The 16,395-nt window shown below is 48.3% G+C and overlaps 1 protein-coding gene across 9 annotated transcripts; it reads left to right on the top strand.

Moving 5' to 3' along the window:
* The first annotated feature begins 1,520 nt into the window (after positions 1–1,520).
* SF1 (splicing factor 1) lies at positions 1,521–15,806 on the top strand. Of its 9 annotated transcripts, none has more exons than XM_087821972.1 (14): positions 1,522–2,063; positions 3,706–3,834; positions 6,533–6,608; positions 9,589–9,741; positions 9,932–10,021; positions 10,345–10,528; positions 10,617–10,732; positions 10,836–10,943; positions 12,166–12,346; positions 12,597–12,870; positions 13,193–13,252; positions 13,337–13,516; positions 14,262–14,466; positions 14,898–15,806. In XM_087821972.1, the coding sequence occupies exons 1-14, from the start codon at positions 1,655–1,657 to the stop codon at positions 15,025–15,027; spliced, it is 2,295 nt and encodes a 764-aa protein (XP_087678098.1). In that variant the 5' UTR covers positions 1,522–1,654; the 3' UTR covers positions 15,028–15,806. The 9 variants fall into 9 exon arrangements, with proteins under 9 accessions (XP_087678090.1, XP_087678098.1, XP_087678092.1 ...); XM_087821973.1 differs by having other exon boundaries at positions 1,529–1,685; XM_087821964.1 differs by lacking the exon at positions 14,898–15,806 and having other exon boundaries at positions 1,521–2,063; positions 14,262–14,642.
* Positions 15,807–16,395: the final 589 nt, after the last annotated feature.

Here is a 16,395-nt window from a genome sequence, read left to right as displayed (position 1 = left end):
CCTTTTTTGTCCACACCAGCATGTTGTTTGGCTCAAATAGAACTCAAACTCTCATACAGGTTTGTATCTTCTTATGTAGACAATACTCTGGAATGGAAGGACTGGGTCATATGGTAGATATGGTTAACTTTTTTACAAAACTGCAAAACTTTTCCAAAGTGGTTGTAGCATTTTACATTCCTACAAGCAGTGGAGGAAAGTTTCAGCTCCTCCACATCCTTGTTAACAGTATATATAGTCAGTCTTGCTTAATTTTTGCCATCCGTGTGGTATCTCATAGGTTTTAATTTGCATTTCCTTACTAATGATACTGAGCATCTTTTCCTGTGCTTATTTTCCATACATCCTCTTTAGTAAAGTGTGTTCAAATCTTTTGCTCCTTTCAAAATATAGGATTGTTTTTGTGTGTGTGCTTAAATTGGTTTTTTAGAGAGGCAGGAAGGGAGAGGAAGAAACATGGACTGGCTGCCTCCTGTACGCCCCCTACTGAGGGATCAAGCCCAGAACCTGGGCATGTGTCCTGAAAGGGAATCAAACTGGCAACCTTCTGGTATAAGGGTCCTGAGCCCAGGAGCTGATGTAGTGTTGAGTCAGGGTGCACCACCCTACTGTCATATCAGTAAGTCCCAACAACTCAAACATTCTCTAAACTTCATTGTTCAGAGTTTTTGTTGAGGTGGTATCATATACGCACGATTAAATTAACCCCACGCTGGGATTCTAATGACACTGCATATTTGTAAACTAATTTTAGAATTGACAAGTTTACATTCTTTTCCACCTAAGGTTATGTTGTTCCATCAGCTCAGTTTTTCAATCAATCAGACTCTCTTTTATGGCTATTTCCCCCCATTTCTATTTTTTTCAAAGAAAACAGGATGTCCTTTTCTACCTGCGGCGTCAACGGACCCCGTTTACAGGCACGCGCCAGACCCGCCCCCTACCACGGTTCCGGGTTACCATGGGAATCGAGAATTGACGTCACAGGTTTAGGCTCCCGACCCCAAGAGCGACCAAGAAGCCAGAGGCGGCTTTGCCCAATCTACGCATGCGCGCTTCTACTCCACTCCTCCCCCGCCGTAAATCTCACTGGGCCGCGGCGTTTCCGTCGCGACCTCTCGCTTACTCCCAAGCGAACCTGCGACAGCCAATCCAAGACACTACGACGCAACCGAGTTTGACTGATTCCATAACGTTTAGCCAATGAGAGCGCAGTTCAAGCTACGTCATAGCATGCCCCGCCCTAACCCCTCCTTTCTGGACTCCTGGCTCCGTTCGCGCAGTAACAAATGAAGTGCGCGCTGCGACACCTCCCAACTCTCCGGGCTCGGCCGCCATTTCCTCGCCTTGCCTAACGGTCCGGCCAATCCCAGCGCGCATCCAGAAGGACTGAAGTTCCGCCAATCGGAGACGTCTGATCCGACCCTTTGCCTCAGCGCGACCCAATCCAGGCTCCAGTCCCTCGCCCCCGGCCCGCCCCGCGGCGCCCTCTCTCCTCCCTCTTTGTGCGTCTCGCGCCGCCGCCGCCGCCGCGTGAGAGGACGGGCTCCGCGCGTTCCGCGGCAGCGCAGTCGGGTCCCCTCCCCCCGGAAGGTTCGCTAAGGAGAAGCCGCCGCTGAGGAGGAGCCGCTGGTGCGGGTCTCCGGGGGGCGCCATGGCTACCGGAGCGAACGCCACGCCGCTGGGTAAGCTGGGCTCCCCCGGCCTTCCCTCCCTTCCCGGGCCTAAAGGGGGCTTCGAGCCGGTGCCACCGCCTGCCCCCGGGCCTGGGGCGGGGCTGTTGGTGCCTGGGCCGCCGCCGCCCGCACCCGTGGGCTCGGTGGGGGCCCTGACCGCGGCCTTCCCCTTCGCGGCACTGCCGCCGCCGCCGCCGCCTCCCCCCCCGCCGCCGCCGCCGCCGCCACCGCCGCCCTCCTCCTCCTCCTCCTCCTCTCCGGGCTCCTCGTACCCGCCGCCGCCGCAGCCGCCCCTTCCGCCACCGCTCTACCAGCGCGTTTCGCCGCCACCGCTACCCCAGCCGCCGCGTCAGGACCAGCAGCCGGGCCCGGCCGGCGGCGGAGGAGGTGAGTCGGGCCGAGAGAGCGAAAGGCGTCGCGCGAACGGGCCCGGCCAGCTGAGGGGCGCGCGGCGGCGGCGACGGCGACGGCTGCACGCGGCAGGGGCGCGCGCGCGCGCACGGGGAGGCCCAGGCGGAGGCCCCACGGGGCGCGCGGCCTGTTTCTCTTACCTCGAGTGCGCAGGCGTGCTGGGGAAAGGGCGGGGGCGGGGGGAGCTGTGCGGTCGCTGAGCGGGGGCGGGGTGGCTGTGCGCAGGCGCAGTGCGCTGCCAGGCTGTAAGTTCCGACTAGAAGCTGGGGGCGGGGGTCCCCAGTTGGTCTCTATCCCCTGGTGTAGGGAAGAAGTGTGGAGGGGTTCGAGTAGGTGGACAGGGTGCTGGGTGTGCATGTCAGGAGAGTGTGAAAGAGTTAAGTGATGACGTGGAACATCCTCTTCCTGGTTGTAGAGGAGTCAAAGGCAGAGTCTAAGAACGAAAGAGTTGAAAGTCTTAAGGGCATCGTTGGGTCCAACCTTTTGTGGCTCTTTTGGTGGGGGAGGGAATTCTGGTTTTTCCCCTAACCTCCCTAAGTTGATCTTAGAGAAGTGTGGTACATCTCCTCCTGGTTGGGGTTGGAGCTTCACGCAGGGCCTGTGCCCCCTGGGAAGTAGAATGACGTGTACCAAATGCGTAGGTAAGGAGGATTTAGCTATTATTATATAGTTCTCTTTTCAACCTTTTTTTGAAGAGTTAAAATTTTTTTTTTAAAGTTTTTAATTTTACTGATTTTGAGAGAGACATCTATTTGTTCCACTTACTTATGCATTCACTGGTTGGTCCTTGTATGTGCCCTGATTGGGAATCAAACCTGAATCCTTGGTGTACAGGGAGGATGCTCTAACCAACTGAGCTACTTGGCCAGGGCTTTTTTTGAACTTTTGGTATGTCAGACATGGTGTCCAAATAGCTGCGAAAATTCAGTGCTGATCTCAACTAAACTTTTGAAGAAAAAAGTGATCTTGTTTAAGAAATCTGCTGTAGGTTTTGTCAGGTTCTGGCCCAGTTAGAAAGGTGGGGAGGTGGAGGTGGGAGGAGCCAGCAGTCCCCCACTAAACTTTACAAGCTGGTTTGGTAATTCATCCTCCTGTCTCCCTTGGGGCTTGTGAAGCCTTCATGGATGATGTATATATTCTCTCAACACTTTATTCTGTATCTGAAACTTACTAAGGTTTGTTACCTTGGGTGTTGTCCAGTGCACCGAAGGTTTACTGGTTTGATTCCCTGTTGGGGCACATGGCCAGGTTATGTGCTTAATACCTGGTGGGAGGTGTGCAGGAGGCAGCTGATTGATGTTGCACACAACACAGCAATGTTTCTCTCACTTTCTTTCTTAAAAAATCAATAAACTATTTATTTAAAAAAAGATTTGTTACCTTGTTTACGTACTTTGCAGAGTTTCTCTAAAATGTTAACTTTTTGGACCCTCTTCCAGGTGCCCATATGTCTCTGATTTCTCAGGTTTGGCTCCATTCTTTGCCATTTGCGTTTTAGGTCAAGTTCTCAGTTTCACAGTCTGCTGAGCTGCGTGTAATGTCATAAGTATCCTGAACTGCCTGTTGGTAGTTTCTCTGGTGGTTGTATTTGCATCTGATGGACTTTATTTGCCTTTAGATTTCCCAAGTAAGAAGCGGAAGAGGAGCCGCTGGAACCAAGACACAATGGAACAGAAAACGGTGATTCCAGGAATGCCCACAGTTATCCCCCCTGGACTTACTCGGGAACAAGAAAGAGCTTATATAGGTAAATACACGTTCTGCACCCAAGTGCATTTTGAGATTGTTAACATTCTCAGTGACATTTATCCGTTTTAGGTTTGAGACTTTAAAGTTTTCTTTTTTGAGATAATGGTATGGTCAGGTGTATTTTCACAACTTTGAAATAACCCTTCAGTTTTTGTTCTGTGGGTCCTGCATTTGCAGTTCCTTGTTATGGTCTGTTGGTAACAGCAGTGTTCTCCGTGAGTACCAGCAAAGTAAAGGGGCCCACTTAGGAGTAAGAATAGTCCCCAGTTTAGAGCCCACCCTTTTCAGCTGCTGTTATTGCCAGTTGATGAGGTGAGTGTCTTATGCCTCTCTGGACACGGCCCCAGTGGAGAACACTGCAGGTATTGTAAAACCAAGTACCTTTTTCACAGCATGGCCTTTCACCATAATTTCACATTTCTCCCTTCCCCTAAAATGTGGTCTTTTACTTTTTATAGGTACTTTCTGAAAGGAAAAAACTCAATTTAATCAAAATGTGGTTCTGAGAGTGTTTACAGTGGCACCCCCTTTTTACCATTCTGTTGAGTTTAACCTTTCCTTCAGCATTTTTTTTCTGGTTTGATCTTTAGAGAGCTGTCTTAAAGTGAGGGCTCTTGTATCACTACTAAAGAACTCTGCTGGGAAAGGGATGTTGCTTGGATATGGAATAAGGTGGTAGGATAAAAGATCTTAACTGTTAGAAATTTTAAGAATTAAGAATGACTGTCCACAATGGGAATTAAGTTAACCTCAGAATTCCTTTTTTTATGATACAAGGTTTTTCATGTAAGTTTGACCTTTATTCATGTACCTGTGCAGCTGTCTCAAAAAAGTTCACTTGATAAATATTTCCTACTAACCAAATAAACACCCCCTTTGGAGTAAATTAGGGCAGTGGTTTCCTGCACCTGTGAGGCTATGGCCTTTACAAATGAAAAGCTACAAGGCCGGCTTCTTGTTTTCTTGAGGATCATGTCTTACATTCTTTAGACTGCTGAGAATTTTGAGGTGTTGGAATTGTCTAATATTCACAGTACTAATATTTTTATTCCTCCACTGTTCTATCTACTCCCACCCAGTCTCTTCTCTCTCTCTCTCATATTAGATAGTTCTGGATCTTCACAGCTCCCTTGTGGAGCAGTATCCCATGACCACAAGCTGACTTAGAAAATGGGAAAACAAGCTCATTCTGTACAACTCCAGTTCTTTTCCTCTGGAAGGAATTAATGCACTGAGCCCTAAGGGCTATTTATAGCTATAATCGAAGGAGCTAGACTCAAAGCTGGGGCTGATGTAGGTTTCTACTCCAAGGAAGATAGCAACCTTTTGATTTAAGTGCCAGCTGTTTTCTTACATTATACCCTACCGCTCCTGCAGCCCAGTTAAGAGAACTGTCTACCCTCATGAAGGCAACTTTCACCTTGAGTTGTTGAGCTTAGTACTTAACTGCCAAGTCAGAACTTTTCTGGCATAAAAGAGATTAGAGGGAGCCATGTGTCTTTCTTCTGTCTCTCTCAGTACACATTGCCTTGTACAGAATGCCCCCAGTGTTTTTTCAATATTAATGTAGATTTTCGTTCCTTCAGAGTTTGAATGGGTGTGTGGTGTAGCCCTGTGGGATGTACTGAAAATTCGAAGGGTTTCTTGGGTTAGGCATACATTAATCCTGCCTTGGAGCCAGTTCAACTTTAACCCAATCCAGTAAGACTTGCTCTTATTAGAGATACCTGCTCAGAACTCTCAGATGCTGCAAAGGTAAGAAATAGGTGGCTGTTCACGCTGAAGAAAGTGATCTGGCTCTGCAGGTCCCATTATTTTGAGTAATCAGCTGGATAGCATTTCCTTGGAGTCACTGAACTTTTGTGAAACCCTCTTCTCTCTTTTTCATGTTCTGCCTCATTTGTCAAGGTCTGAGGGCCACATCATCCCCTTGACCCATTCTCCTCTACACTCCTATGTTTACTCCCATGTAAGGAACAAGCCTAAAAACAGACTTCTTGAATCTTTACCATTACTGATTTATTAAGGTATATGGATTGTCATCTAAGATTTGAATAAAAGTAGGAGGTATTGAGAGATTACTACTAATATGGATCTGGTTGTACAGAAAGTATGTATGAACTTCTGTGAGGTGTTGAATTGGTTATTAACTGTCTTGCTTAAGGAATTTTAAGCCTGGTATCAATGGAAATAATCCTTGCTCAACTGGTGTTTTTCCTTGTCCCACATTAATTGGGTCACATTTTGGGCTATGTTTAATATTTAATGAAGAAAAATTAACTCTCAAGAGTCTTGCCCTCAAGAAAGTAATTGGGTGGGAACGGGGTATTGGTGATTGTACATGGTTTGGTGCTGGGTGCCAATTGTTATAGCCTTGGTGGGGGGGAGAGGTGAAACACCTCCTGATAATTGGTTTGATGTTAGCTATAGTGAACAGTCTATACTGCTAACCCCTCTTCCAACAAACTGTTTGCTTCCTTAAGTGATAACCATTTTGAAGTGAAAAAGACTTATAGATGTAAATGGACTCCTGCCGATAGGTGGTTGGGAGTTTTTGCCTCAGTGTGTTCACTGATCAGTCGTCCCTTTCAAAGTCTCCGAGTTCTTCATGCTTGTTGTTGAGATTTGAGATGTTTTTTGGTAACATTGTCTTTTTTCCATCCTTTTTTTTTCTTTCCTAACCTGGTTTCTTCCAGTGCAACTGCAGATAGAAGACCTGACTCGTAAACTGCGCACAGGAGACCTGGGCATCCCCCCTAACCCTGAGGACAGGTTGGGAAACAGTTTTAACCAGCTGACAGTAACGCTTTTACCTTTTTCTCAATACGTTTTACTGGTGGCAACATATTGTGTCAGTTCAATAAAATCCTAGTAAGACGACTGGTACTCTGATCATTCTGGGGAGTAGGGTTTGACTAGCATTATATATGGTCAGTCATCAGTTAGGAAAAAATTGAAATGAAACTTAATTACTAGCAGAGTAAGAAGTTACAGTAAAATGGACAACTGGTTTCTACTTGGTAAGCATGTATATTTTAACCTGATTTGCCCACCCATAGGGAAAGTGAGGTGGGCCGTTACCAGCCTTTTCAGTACCTGCTTTGGCTGAAAGCCCAGGGTGTAGAGTTTTTCTCACAGGTCACGATGCAGGAATTAAGAATATTTTTGAACATCACTGAATTTGAGCAGGCCAGAAACACTCAATCTGGTCAGCTCATTGCTATAATCTTCCTGCTCATGGTTTTGAGATGGTTTTAAAATAGACAAACTTCTAACCAACTTCCTTCACTGCCAGTTAATTTTCAGCCTTGATCATTGCCTGGGGTGTTGGGAGGGGCCAGAATATTCTTACTTATTTTGGGAAGGCAAGCAACCAACCCTCTATTACTGCCCCCCGCTTTTTTAAGGGGTGTGTGGTCCTCAAACAGCTGTGGTGATGTTATCTCAGTTTTCAATTTCACCTGTGAAAAGAAAAAAGTATTTCCAAGGGAAGTGAACTTTTTAAACAGGAATTTTATTGGCTGATTGTGGTCTTTGAACAGCTAAAATCTGGTCCATTTAATTGGAAGAGCAGTATGCCTCCCTCTTAAGTGAAATTTTTCTGAGTGCATGCAGCAAAGTTGAAAACACTTCGCTTTAAAAAGTAGTGTTGGGGCTTTTGTTACCCAATTAATAGCTTGTTAAATCCGGAAGATGTAATGGTTTTAGAAGGCACTCTCTTACACATCTTTGTGCTGCCTTTTGCTGGGAAACAAATGACTTTAATTTTACTTATCTTTTTACCTGTAGATTTTGTTTGGAGGGTTGTATTTCGTATTTCTTGACTTTTTATTTTTTAAGATTTGCATTGTAGGTTGTAGACCACAACTGTTAAGTGCCTTTTTGGCCTTTTTCTTTTAATAAGAAAATTACAGGTAACCAGGCAATTCCTCAAAAGGTTGAATTTTTAACAAACCTTTGCTTCCTGGAGAACTGGGATTAGAATTTAGTTGATCTATACGATGCTTACTCAAAGTGAAGAAGTTGGGCCAATCTAACCTTTAGGATATCAGCTTTTGCCTTTCACATTCATAACTTGGGAAGAGGTTAAACTGTTATGAGGCCTTTAAATGACCAATTTGTATTGCTAAAACTTGTTTGGTGATTAGCTAGAAATGCTTAATTCTAGATAGCTATCAGGTGGGAATTAGAAATGTCAAGCATGCTAGAAATAAAACCAGAGCAGACTTTTCCTCCCTTCTATTCAGTCTGAGAGAGTCCCTAATGCCTGATTGGTTTTGCTTTCAAGCCCAGGTTGGAGGGAAATGCATGAGTTTCTTACCTTAATTAAAGATTATTTCTTAAAAAGGTGTATTTTCAATATAAGCCACTTTATGCCATTTTGATGTTGCTTAAGTTGCACAGTTAAAAATGTTTTAAAATTGCTTGTAGACTTAAATGTATAAGGTGTTAGTCTGATAAGCTGGGGTATGTTTGCTTTTGTTCACTATTACTGGATTGTGCTAACAGTTTATACAAATGCTAGAAACGGAGGTGTCATTTAGCCGTCATTAGCCATGAACAAACCTGACCTTTTATTCCATCGTGTGTGTAACGGATGACATGGTTCCCTTTAGGCTGAAGACAGTGGGAGCAGCCGAGTTCAGTCCTTGCTCTCCAACTAGGCAAGGTTCTCTCAACTAAACCAAGGGTGTAGGAATCTTGACTACTTTCAGGATGTTTTTTAAATAACCTGATCCACATGATCTCTTCCCTTCTTGCAGCTGCTACTAAATTTTCATTCAGAATATCAAGCTATGGTCCTTTTTGTAATCTTAACTTAGAATTCTAGGAGTGTAACTTCTCTTTTTTTTATTATTACCGCAAAATCCAGCTGTGGTAAATGGATCATTTTATCATTACTATTTTTTACTTGTAGCAACAGCATTTTACTCCTTAAAAAAACAGAGAGAGAGAGAAAATCTGCTTTCTGGACTTGTAAATTCTGGTGGAGAAGCGTAGGTTTTCCCCTTGCTGTTTGCAGGTCCAGACCTCAGACAAGTACTTGACCAAACTGCATTTGCAGCCTCTCTTGGAAGCTGCTTTAGCACTTTAACATTTTCTCTACCCAGACTCCCCAACCTCGAACAGCCAGAAAACAGGTTGACTCCTGGGCCTTGGATACAGCCAGTCAGGCCATTGAAGGAAAAGCAGAGACGAAGCCTTGAACCATCTCTCCATTGTGGGGGCCAAGTAGCTGCAGTAGCCTTGAGTCCTAGTTGCTTTGGGTTAAAGAGCTCATACTTACTATGTGGCAGGGGTACATACACTTCCTGATGGGGCATGAGCTCTGCAAGAGTTAACATTTTACCTAAACTTGGGGTTTCTGTGGTTCATAAAGGTGTAATACTGTAAAATTTTTTGCAAATGATAGAAAATTCATATTTGGCAAGAAGACTCCAGAGAGTACTGTCCTTGCCATTTGCAGTCCAGAGATTTTCCCCCAGAAGGACAGACTTTTTTCCCTCATCATTTTTAGAAAGAAGCAAAACCATTTTTATTCCTTTCTCACACACACCCCAGTCCCCCTAATATTAAGCCAGCTTCCATCTCCCCATTCCACACGATCTTGAATAGCACACGTTATGGTCGGTTCCTCCGAAGAGTGTTGTGTTAGGGTCTGAGGCAGAGGGGCTGGGGAAGACTTACTATAGCCCATGTGGGATGAATGAAAAGGGAAGGTAGAGCAGTAACGGTGGTCTGTTTCCCACAGGTCCCCTTCCCCTGAACCCATCTATAATAGCGAGGGGAAGCGGCTTAACACCCGTGAGTTCCGCACTCGCAAAAAGCTGGAAGAGGAGCGGCATAACCTCATCACAGAAATGGTCGCTCTCAACCCTGATTTTAAGCCACCTGCAGATTACAAGTAAGCAGAAAGGCTGGGTCATCTGAGACAAGGACACATGCAGATTGTGTGAGATGTGGTAGAACAATGTTGGTACTGTCTTCTCACCTCTTACCTAAAATCACCTGTAATTTAACACACAGCGCCAAGGGCTCTAGAAGAGCTGTTGTCGCTTCAGAAACGTGCAGTCAATGAGTCTTTTCTTCCTTAGACCTCCAGCAACACGTGTGAGCGATAAAGTAATGATCCCGCAAGACGAATATCCGGAAATCAACTTTGTGGGGCTACTGATTGGGCCCAGGTAAGCAGCTCCCTGCCCGCGGGTAGGTGTCCTACTTGGTGCCATTGCTGGCCCCTTCCTGTTTTTGGTAGGCCCTTCACTTTGGCTGAAGTCATGCTTTCCTGTGAGAAAATCTGTCTAATCTCCTAATTTTACTTCAGAGAAGTCAAATCTTGAGGATTGTTGTGGCTGATCTTAACAGATCATGGATCTCTTGGGAAAATCCAGTTCTCTGCACTCACGGTTTCTTACCAGTGCATGATCAGCCCACCTTCTGTTTTCTCTGGCTTGTGAATTTGCATGTCAGGTATATAACAACTCAATTTTATTTCTGCATCTGATAGAGGGAACACATTGAAGAACATAGAGAAGGAGTGTAATGCCAAGATAATGATCCGGGGGAAAGGGTCTGTGAAAGAAGGGAAAGTTGGGCGCAAAGATGGCCAGATGTTGCCAGGAGAAGATGAGCCACTTCATGCCCTGGTTACCGCCAATACCATGGAAAATGTGAAGAAAGCAGTAGAACAGGTGAGGGAGCCAGAAAGGAAGCCTCTTGCCAGAAATCTAGGTAGTGGTCTTCTCAGTGCCTACGTAACTGCCCATTGTGTCTCCATAGATAAGAAACATCCTGAAGCAGGGTATTGAGACCCCTGAGGACCAGAACGATCTACGGAAAATGCAGCTTCGGGAGTTGGCACGCTTGAATGGAACCCTTCGGGAAGATGATAACAGGTGTGTGATCAGTTTGGCGGGGTGCGCACAGGAGACCTACAGAACCTAACAAAGTAAGAGAGGTTGGCCATAGCCCTTGAGGTGACTTTTTTTCTCTCAACAGGATCTTAAGACCCTGGCAGAGCTCAGAGACCCGTAGCATTACCAATACTACCGTGTGTACTAAGTGTGGAGGGGCTGGCCACATTGCTTCCGATTGCAAATTCCAAAGGTAAGGGGCTGCATTCGTGGTTTGCTGGTAGCCTGTGGTGTACAGGATAGCTCTTTAGCACATTGGCTGGTTGCTATTAACCAGTGGACCCAGGAAAAGTTTTCCTTTCTGTGAATGCGGTCTGTAACAGTGCAACTTAAAGCCCAGGATGATTAGAAACAGGCTGTGCAGAGGACCTCTTTTTAAAATAGATATGTGTGTGCATATATGTATATATACACATGTTATATATATGTGTGTTTTCATTGACTTCAGAGAGGGGAAGGTAGGGGGGAAGAGAGAAACTTCAGTGATGAGAGAGTCATTGATCAGCTACCTCCCCCACACCCCTCGCTGGGGACCGAGCCCACAACCCGGGCATGTGCCCCATGTGCCCTGACCAGGAATCGAACCAAAATCTCCTGGTTCATAGGTCGGTGTTCAACTGCTGAACCACGCTGGCAGGGCCAAACACCTATTTTATTCATCTTCAGCCCAGGAAAGCTGAAAACAAAGTTGTTTTTTTTTTTTTTAATCCTCACCTGAGGATATGTTTCCATTGACTTTAGAGGAAGAGGGAGGAAACATCGATGTGAGAGATAAACAGCAATCAGTTGCCTCCCATGTGCACCCCAACTGGGGAATCAAACCCACAACCTGGGTATGTGCCCTGAGTGGGAATTGAACCGGAGGCCTTTTAGTGTACAGGACGATGCTCCAACTGAGCTACACGGGCAGGGTATAAGTGCTTTTACTGTGTCTCAATATTAAATTAAGTGCCTTTTTATGATGCTGAAAATTGGTTTAAGAAGACTAAATAGTGTAAGGAATTTGACCAGTTGCAAACCAGCACATGATAGCAACATTTTCCCACTTTTGGGGTGCCTTTGCTAAGGAAGTCCTGGAAGCTATGTTCCAGTCTTGCATAGATATCCTTTCCTCAGACTGGGAATGCAGAATTTGATGAAACTTGCTCCTTAGAAGAACCTGTGCTTTGCTGGCTGACATGGCTGATTGTGGTCTGATGCTCACTGTCTCCCTGTTCTTGCCCCAGGGGTCTCTGCTGTGGCAGAGATACGTGTAGTCCCAGCTACCGAGCTGGGCACACAACTGAAAAGCTGATGAGACTTTTGAAGAACATGTTAGAAAGGATGATTCAGTTCCTCAACTTTCTCTAAATTCCTCAGGGTAAAAGTTGCTTAATGATTTCTTCTTCTCTCTGTGTCCCCCGCCCCACCGTCAGGCCTGGTGATCCCCAGTCAGCTCAGGATAAAGCACGGATGGATAAAGAGTATTTGTCCCTCATGGCTGAACTGGGTGAAGCGCCTGTACCAGCATCCGTGGGCTCCACCTCTGGGCCTGCCAGCACACCTCTGGCCAGTGCACCTCGGCCTGCTGCTCCTGCCAACAACCCGCCGCCACCGGTGAGCTTCAGGAGCTGGTTCTTGTGGCCTGGCCCCCATCCTCTTTCTGGGGGCTGTGGCTAGGTACTTTGGGCATAGCAGATTGCTGGACATGGCTGGCAACATTGTTCTTCCGGGATGTCAGAGTGTTTGGGGACCTCACTCTGGGGAGATCCTGTCCTTGTGTGTTGGTCCTCTGGCATAGCCGAGAGAACAATGTTGCCACCAGGGGGAGCAGGCAGGGACGTTGGCGGGAAATGCTCTCACGTAGTCTCTCATGTCCACCACCCAGAGCCGCCCACCCTGGATGAATTCTGGCCCTTCAGAGAGTCGACCCTACCACGGCATGCATGGAGGTGGTCCTGGTGGGCCTGGAGGTGGCCCCCACAGCTTCCCACACCCATTACCCAGCCTGACAGGTGGGCATGGTGGACATCCCATGCAGCACAACCCTAATGGGCCCCCACCCCCTTGGATGCAGCCACCACCACCACCGATGAACCAGGGCCCCCACCCACCTGGGCACCATGGCCCTCCTCCAATGGGTAAGTAAGTGTCAGACCAGAAACCTTGGGGCTTTGGGATAAGCACGGGTTACAGCAGGTTGCTGCAAATTAGAAGCAGTTCTCAAAGTGGCTGAGTATTGCATTGGGTCTTTTGTCAAGGGTTGGGTTCGAGGAGAAGCAAGATTCCATTCTGATTCAGGAATGGATTTCGTAGTGGAGTAGGCACAGGCCTATCTCTTACAGAACTGATCTTGTAAGGGTAGTGACTGCAAGCTATGTGACCGAATAAGCTGTTGATGGGGGTGACTTCCCTGGTCAGTTCAAATGTCCTGCTAAGTCCCTGCTCTTTCCTTCCATCAAGATCAGTACCTGGGAAGTACGCCTGTGGGCTCTGGGGTCTATCGCCTGCATCAAGGAAAAGGTAATAGGGCCTGGGAATGAATGGGGGTCTATCCCAAATCTCTCTCCTCGTAGAGGCCTCACCCTTTCCTTCACCTACCTATAGGTATGATGCCGCCGCCGCCTATGGGCATGATGCCGCCACCGCCGCCGCCGCCCAGTGGGCAGCCCCCGCCCCCACCTTCTGGTCCTCTTCCCCCATGGCAACAGCAGCAGCAGCAGCCTCCGCCACCCCCTCCGCCCAGCAGCAGTATGGCTTCCAGTACCCCCTTGCCATGGCAGCAAAGTGAGTGGCATATTTTGGGCTTGTGGGGGTGGGTGGGATGGGGGTGCTGAGAGGAATGAGAGAACCTCACAGCTCACAGGCAGGCCAGCACCTTAGGGGTGAGACTCTGATCTCTATTGGGAGTGAAAACAGAAAGGGCCTCGTGGCCTCTGGGGGGTCTTGGGGAGATCTGATGTTTGGCGTGGTTGTGTCTGGGGAGAGGTCTGTGGGGGCCTGGAGGGGTCCTGCCAAGTAGGTAGGGTATCAGAAGTCCAGGTTCTCATTGGCTGAGTGAGCTGCTGGCTGGCTCAAGCCTGTGCATATGGCCAGGGGTGGGTGGTGCATGCAAGTTCTGGAGAGGGATATGATTGGGGCCTGAGAGACTGCAGGGATGGGACCTGGCAGTGGGGAGAGTAGCTGTGGCCTTGAGGTTGAATGTGCCGTTCGGTGGTGGCGGCGGATGGGCGGAGGGATGTCAGAGCCGGTTCTTGTGTCTGGTACCTTCCTGTCAGCCCTTCCAGGGGGCATTGGTGACAAAGGGCTTACTCCGTTAAGCCCAGAGACCTTGAGGCTGACCCCAGGGTAGTCCTGCCCACCCCTCCACTCCCCATCACCAGGACAGCCCTGCCCGCCCGCCCGCCCCCCACCACCGTACAGCATGCCAAGCAAGGAGCAGGCGCCCCTCGCCCCCATCCCAAGGCAGCAGCCGCAGAGATCCGCGGTGTGCCCCCCGCGCGTGTGACCTTGGGCTTCTTTACCACCCCAGATACGACGACTACCACCACGAGCGCTGGCACAGGGTCCATCCCGCCATGGCAACAGCAGCAGGCGGCTGCCGCAGCTTCTCCAGGAGCCCCTCAGATGCAAGGCAACCCCACTATGGTGCCCCTGCCCCCCGGGGTCCAGCCGCCTCTGCCGCCCGGGGCCCCTCCCCCTCCGCCGCCTCCGCCGCCTGGTTCCGCCGGCATGATGTATGCCCCACCTCCCCCTCCTCCGCCTCCCATGGACCCTTCTAACTTTGTCACCATGATGGGCATGGGGGTGGCAGGCATGCCGCCCTTCGGGATGCCTCCAGCTCCCCCACCGCCTCCACCACAGAACTAGACTCGTTTTTTTTTAAGAAAATATATATTATATATAGAGAGAATTGGTCTCGTTTAAACACACGCCGAACCTCACCATATGGAGCCAGACATTGGGACGCACGCATGTGATTGTGTGCACGCATGTGTGTGTGTGCACGCACCGGGCTGGGCCAGGCGACTGAGGACTCGGGTATGGGCAGGTGGTAGTAGGGGCGCCAGCTTGGGCTTTCCTGGCGCCCCGTAGCATCGAGTGTCTTCTTTGTCTTCTTTCTCTCCTCACCCAACTCCCTTTGCCTCTCCCCAAACTGGGCTGCCAGGATCCCTCCCCGCAGCAGCGATGGCCCGAGCCATGAGAGTGAGGACTTTCCGCGCCCATTGGTGACCCTTCCAGGCAGACAGCCTCAGCAGCGCCCCTGGTGGACAGGATGGTTCGGCAAAGCAGCCTGAGTTATTTTTGTGGACGGAATCGGAACACGCTGGCTCCATATTGTGAAATTTTTATTAATTTTTTTCTTTTTCCTTTGTTACTTCCTTATCTCTTCCTTTCTTCAGACTCCGTCCAAGGAGATGCTCTCCCCGGTCTTCTGCTGCAATCAGATTCCTTTTCCTTTTCTCCATTCCTCACTCTTCTCTTTCCAAGGAGAGAGGAGCAAATGGTTTAGGTAAAGGCCTTGGCCACTAATGTCAGGCTAGTTGGGACAGGGGTGTTTCTTTGGTTCTAGGATGTCCAAGGTGCCATTGCCACCCCAAGATGATTTTTTTTAATGTGGGGTTTTGTTTCCATTACCCTCATAGAGTAGTGGCTTCATCTCCAGGTCCGGGGTCCATCCTGATGCCCCTGCCGGCAGTAGTTGTGGCTGCCCAAGCCATGTTGGGCTTGTCTGCCAGACCAGAGATCCTTTCCACTTACCCTGAGCACCTGAGCTGCCTCATATTCCATTTGTTCCTCTCCTTCCTGGAAGGCTTCCTTTTAAATTTTCTTTTAATTCCAAATGTCTGAATGTTTGCAGTGTCTAGGGTGTTGAGCCCTTTGTTTTTCATTCTCCTTCCCCCTTCCCTTTTCATGGAGTGATTATGTTGACAATAATGTAAAATGCGCGTTCTCTTCACTGGTTTATCTGCAGAAATTTCTCTGGGCTTTTTTTTTTTTTTTTTTTTTTTTTGGTGTATGATTCAACACTGCGTTAAAGGGGGATATTCCATTGAATAAAAGAGCAGTGTGGTTTTCTGGGTCTGTTTCTTTACTTTTCTCTTAAACCCCCACTCTCAGCAGCACCATAGTTACCTATGTTCAGCACCTGGTCCCTGGGGAACCTATGGGACATTAGCTAAGGAAGCCTACTGCCTGCCTCCCGATGTGGCTTTGCTGGTGGAAGCGGAGTATGTGGGCAGCCCCACCACCTCCCCCTTGTGTATTAGTTAATAGCTGAGAACCAGACTCCCCTCTCCCTGGTCACCCCTCATCCTCCTGGTCCCTGTCCTTTTGAAGGTATTTCCCTGGGGCTTGGACCCCCTCACATTTGCCAAACTCCAGTTGCAATTTCTGCCTGGAAGCTGCCACCTGACTAAGGCCCTGGGCCTAGGGAGAGGCATCAGCACTAAAGGTCAAGCTAACTAATCCTGCCTGTCAGGCACAGAGCAACTAAAATTAAAATTGCCAAGTGGCTTTTCCTTCTCTGCTGGTGACTTGCAGCCTGCCAGCACTGCAGGCTTTGGGGAGTGGTGGGGGCAAGAGAACGTGTTCCATCTTGTGCTTTGTAAGCACTTCTTTGCAAAGGGTCTTAGCCTGTTCTTTTCTTTCATGTCTGCACAGTG

This window comes from Miniopterus natalensis, chromosome 11 (assembly GCF_054644295.1).
Source record: "Miniopterus natalensis isolate mMinNat1 chromosome 11, mMinNat1.hap1, whole genome shotgun sequence".
In the NCBI taxonomy this organism is placed as follows: domain Eukaryota; kingdom Metazoa; phylum Chordata; class Mammalia; order Chiroptera; family Miniopteridae; genus Miniopterus; species Miniopterus natalensis.
The sequence above is the reverse complement of the archived record's forward strand: the minus strand, read 5'-3'. Positions and strand labels throughout refer to the sequence as shown.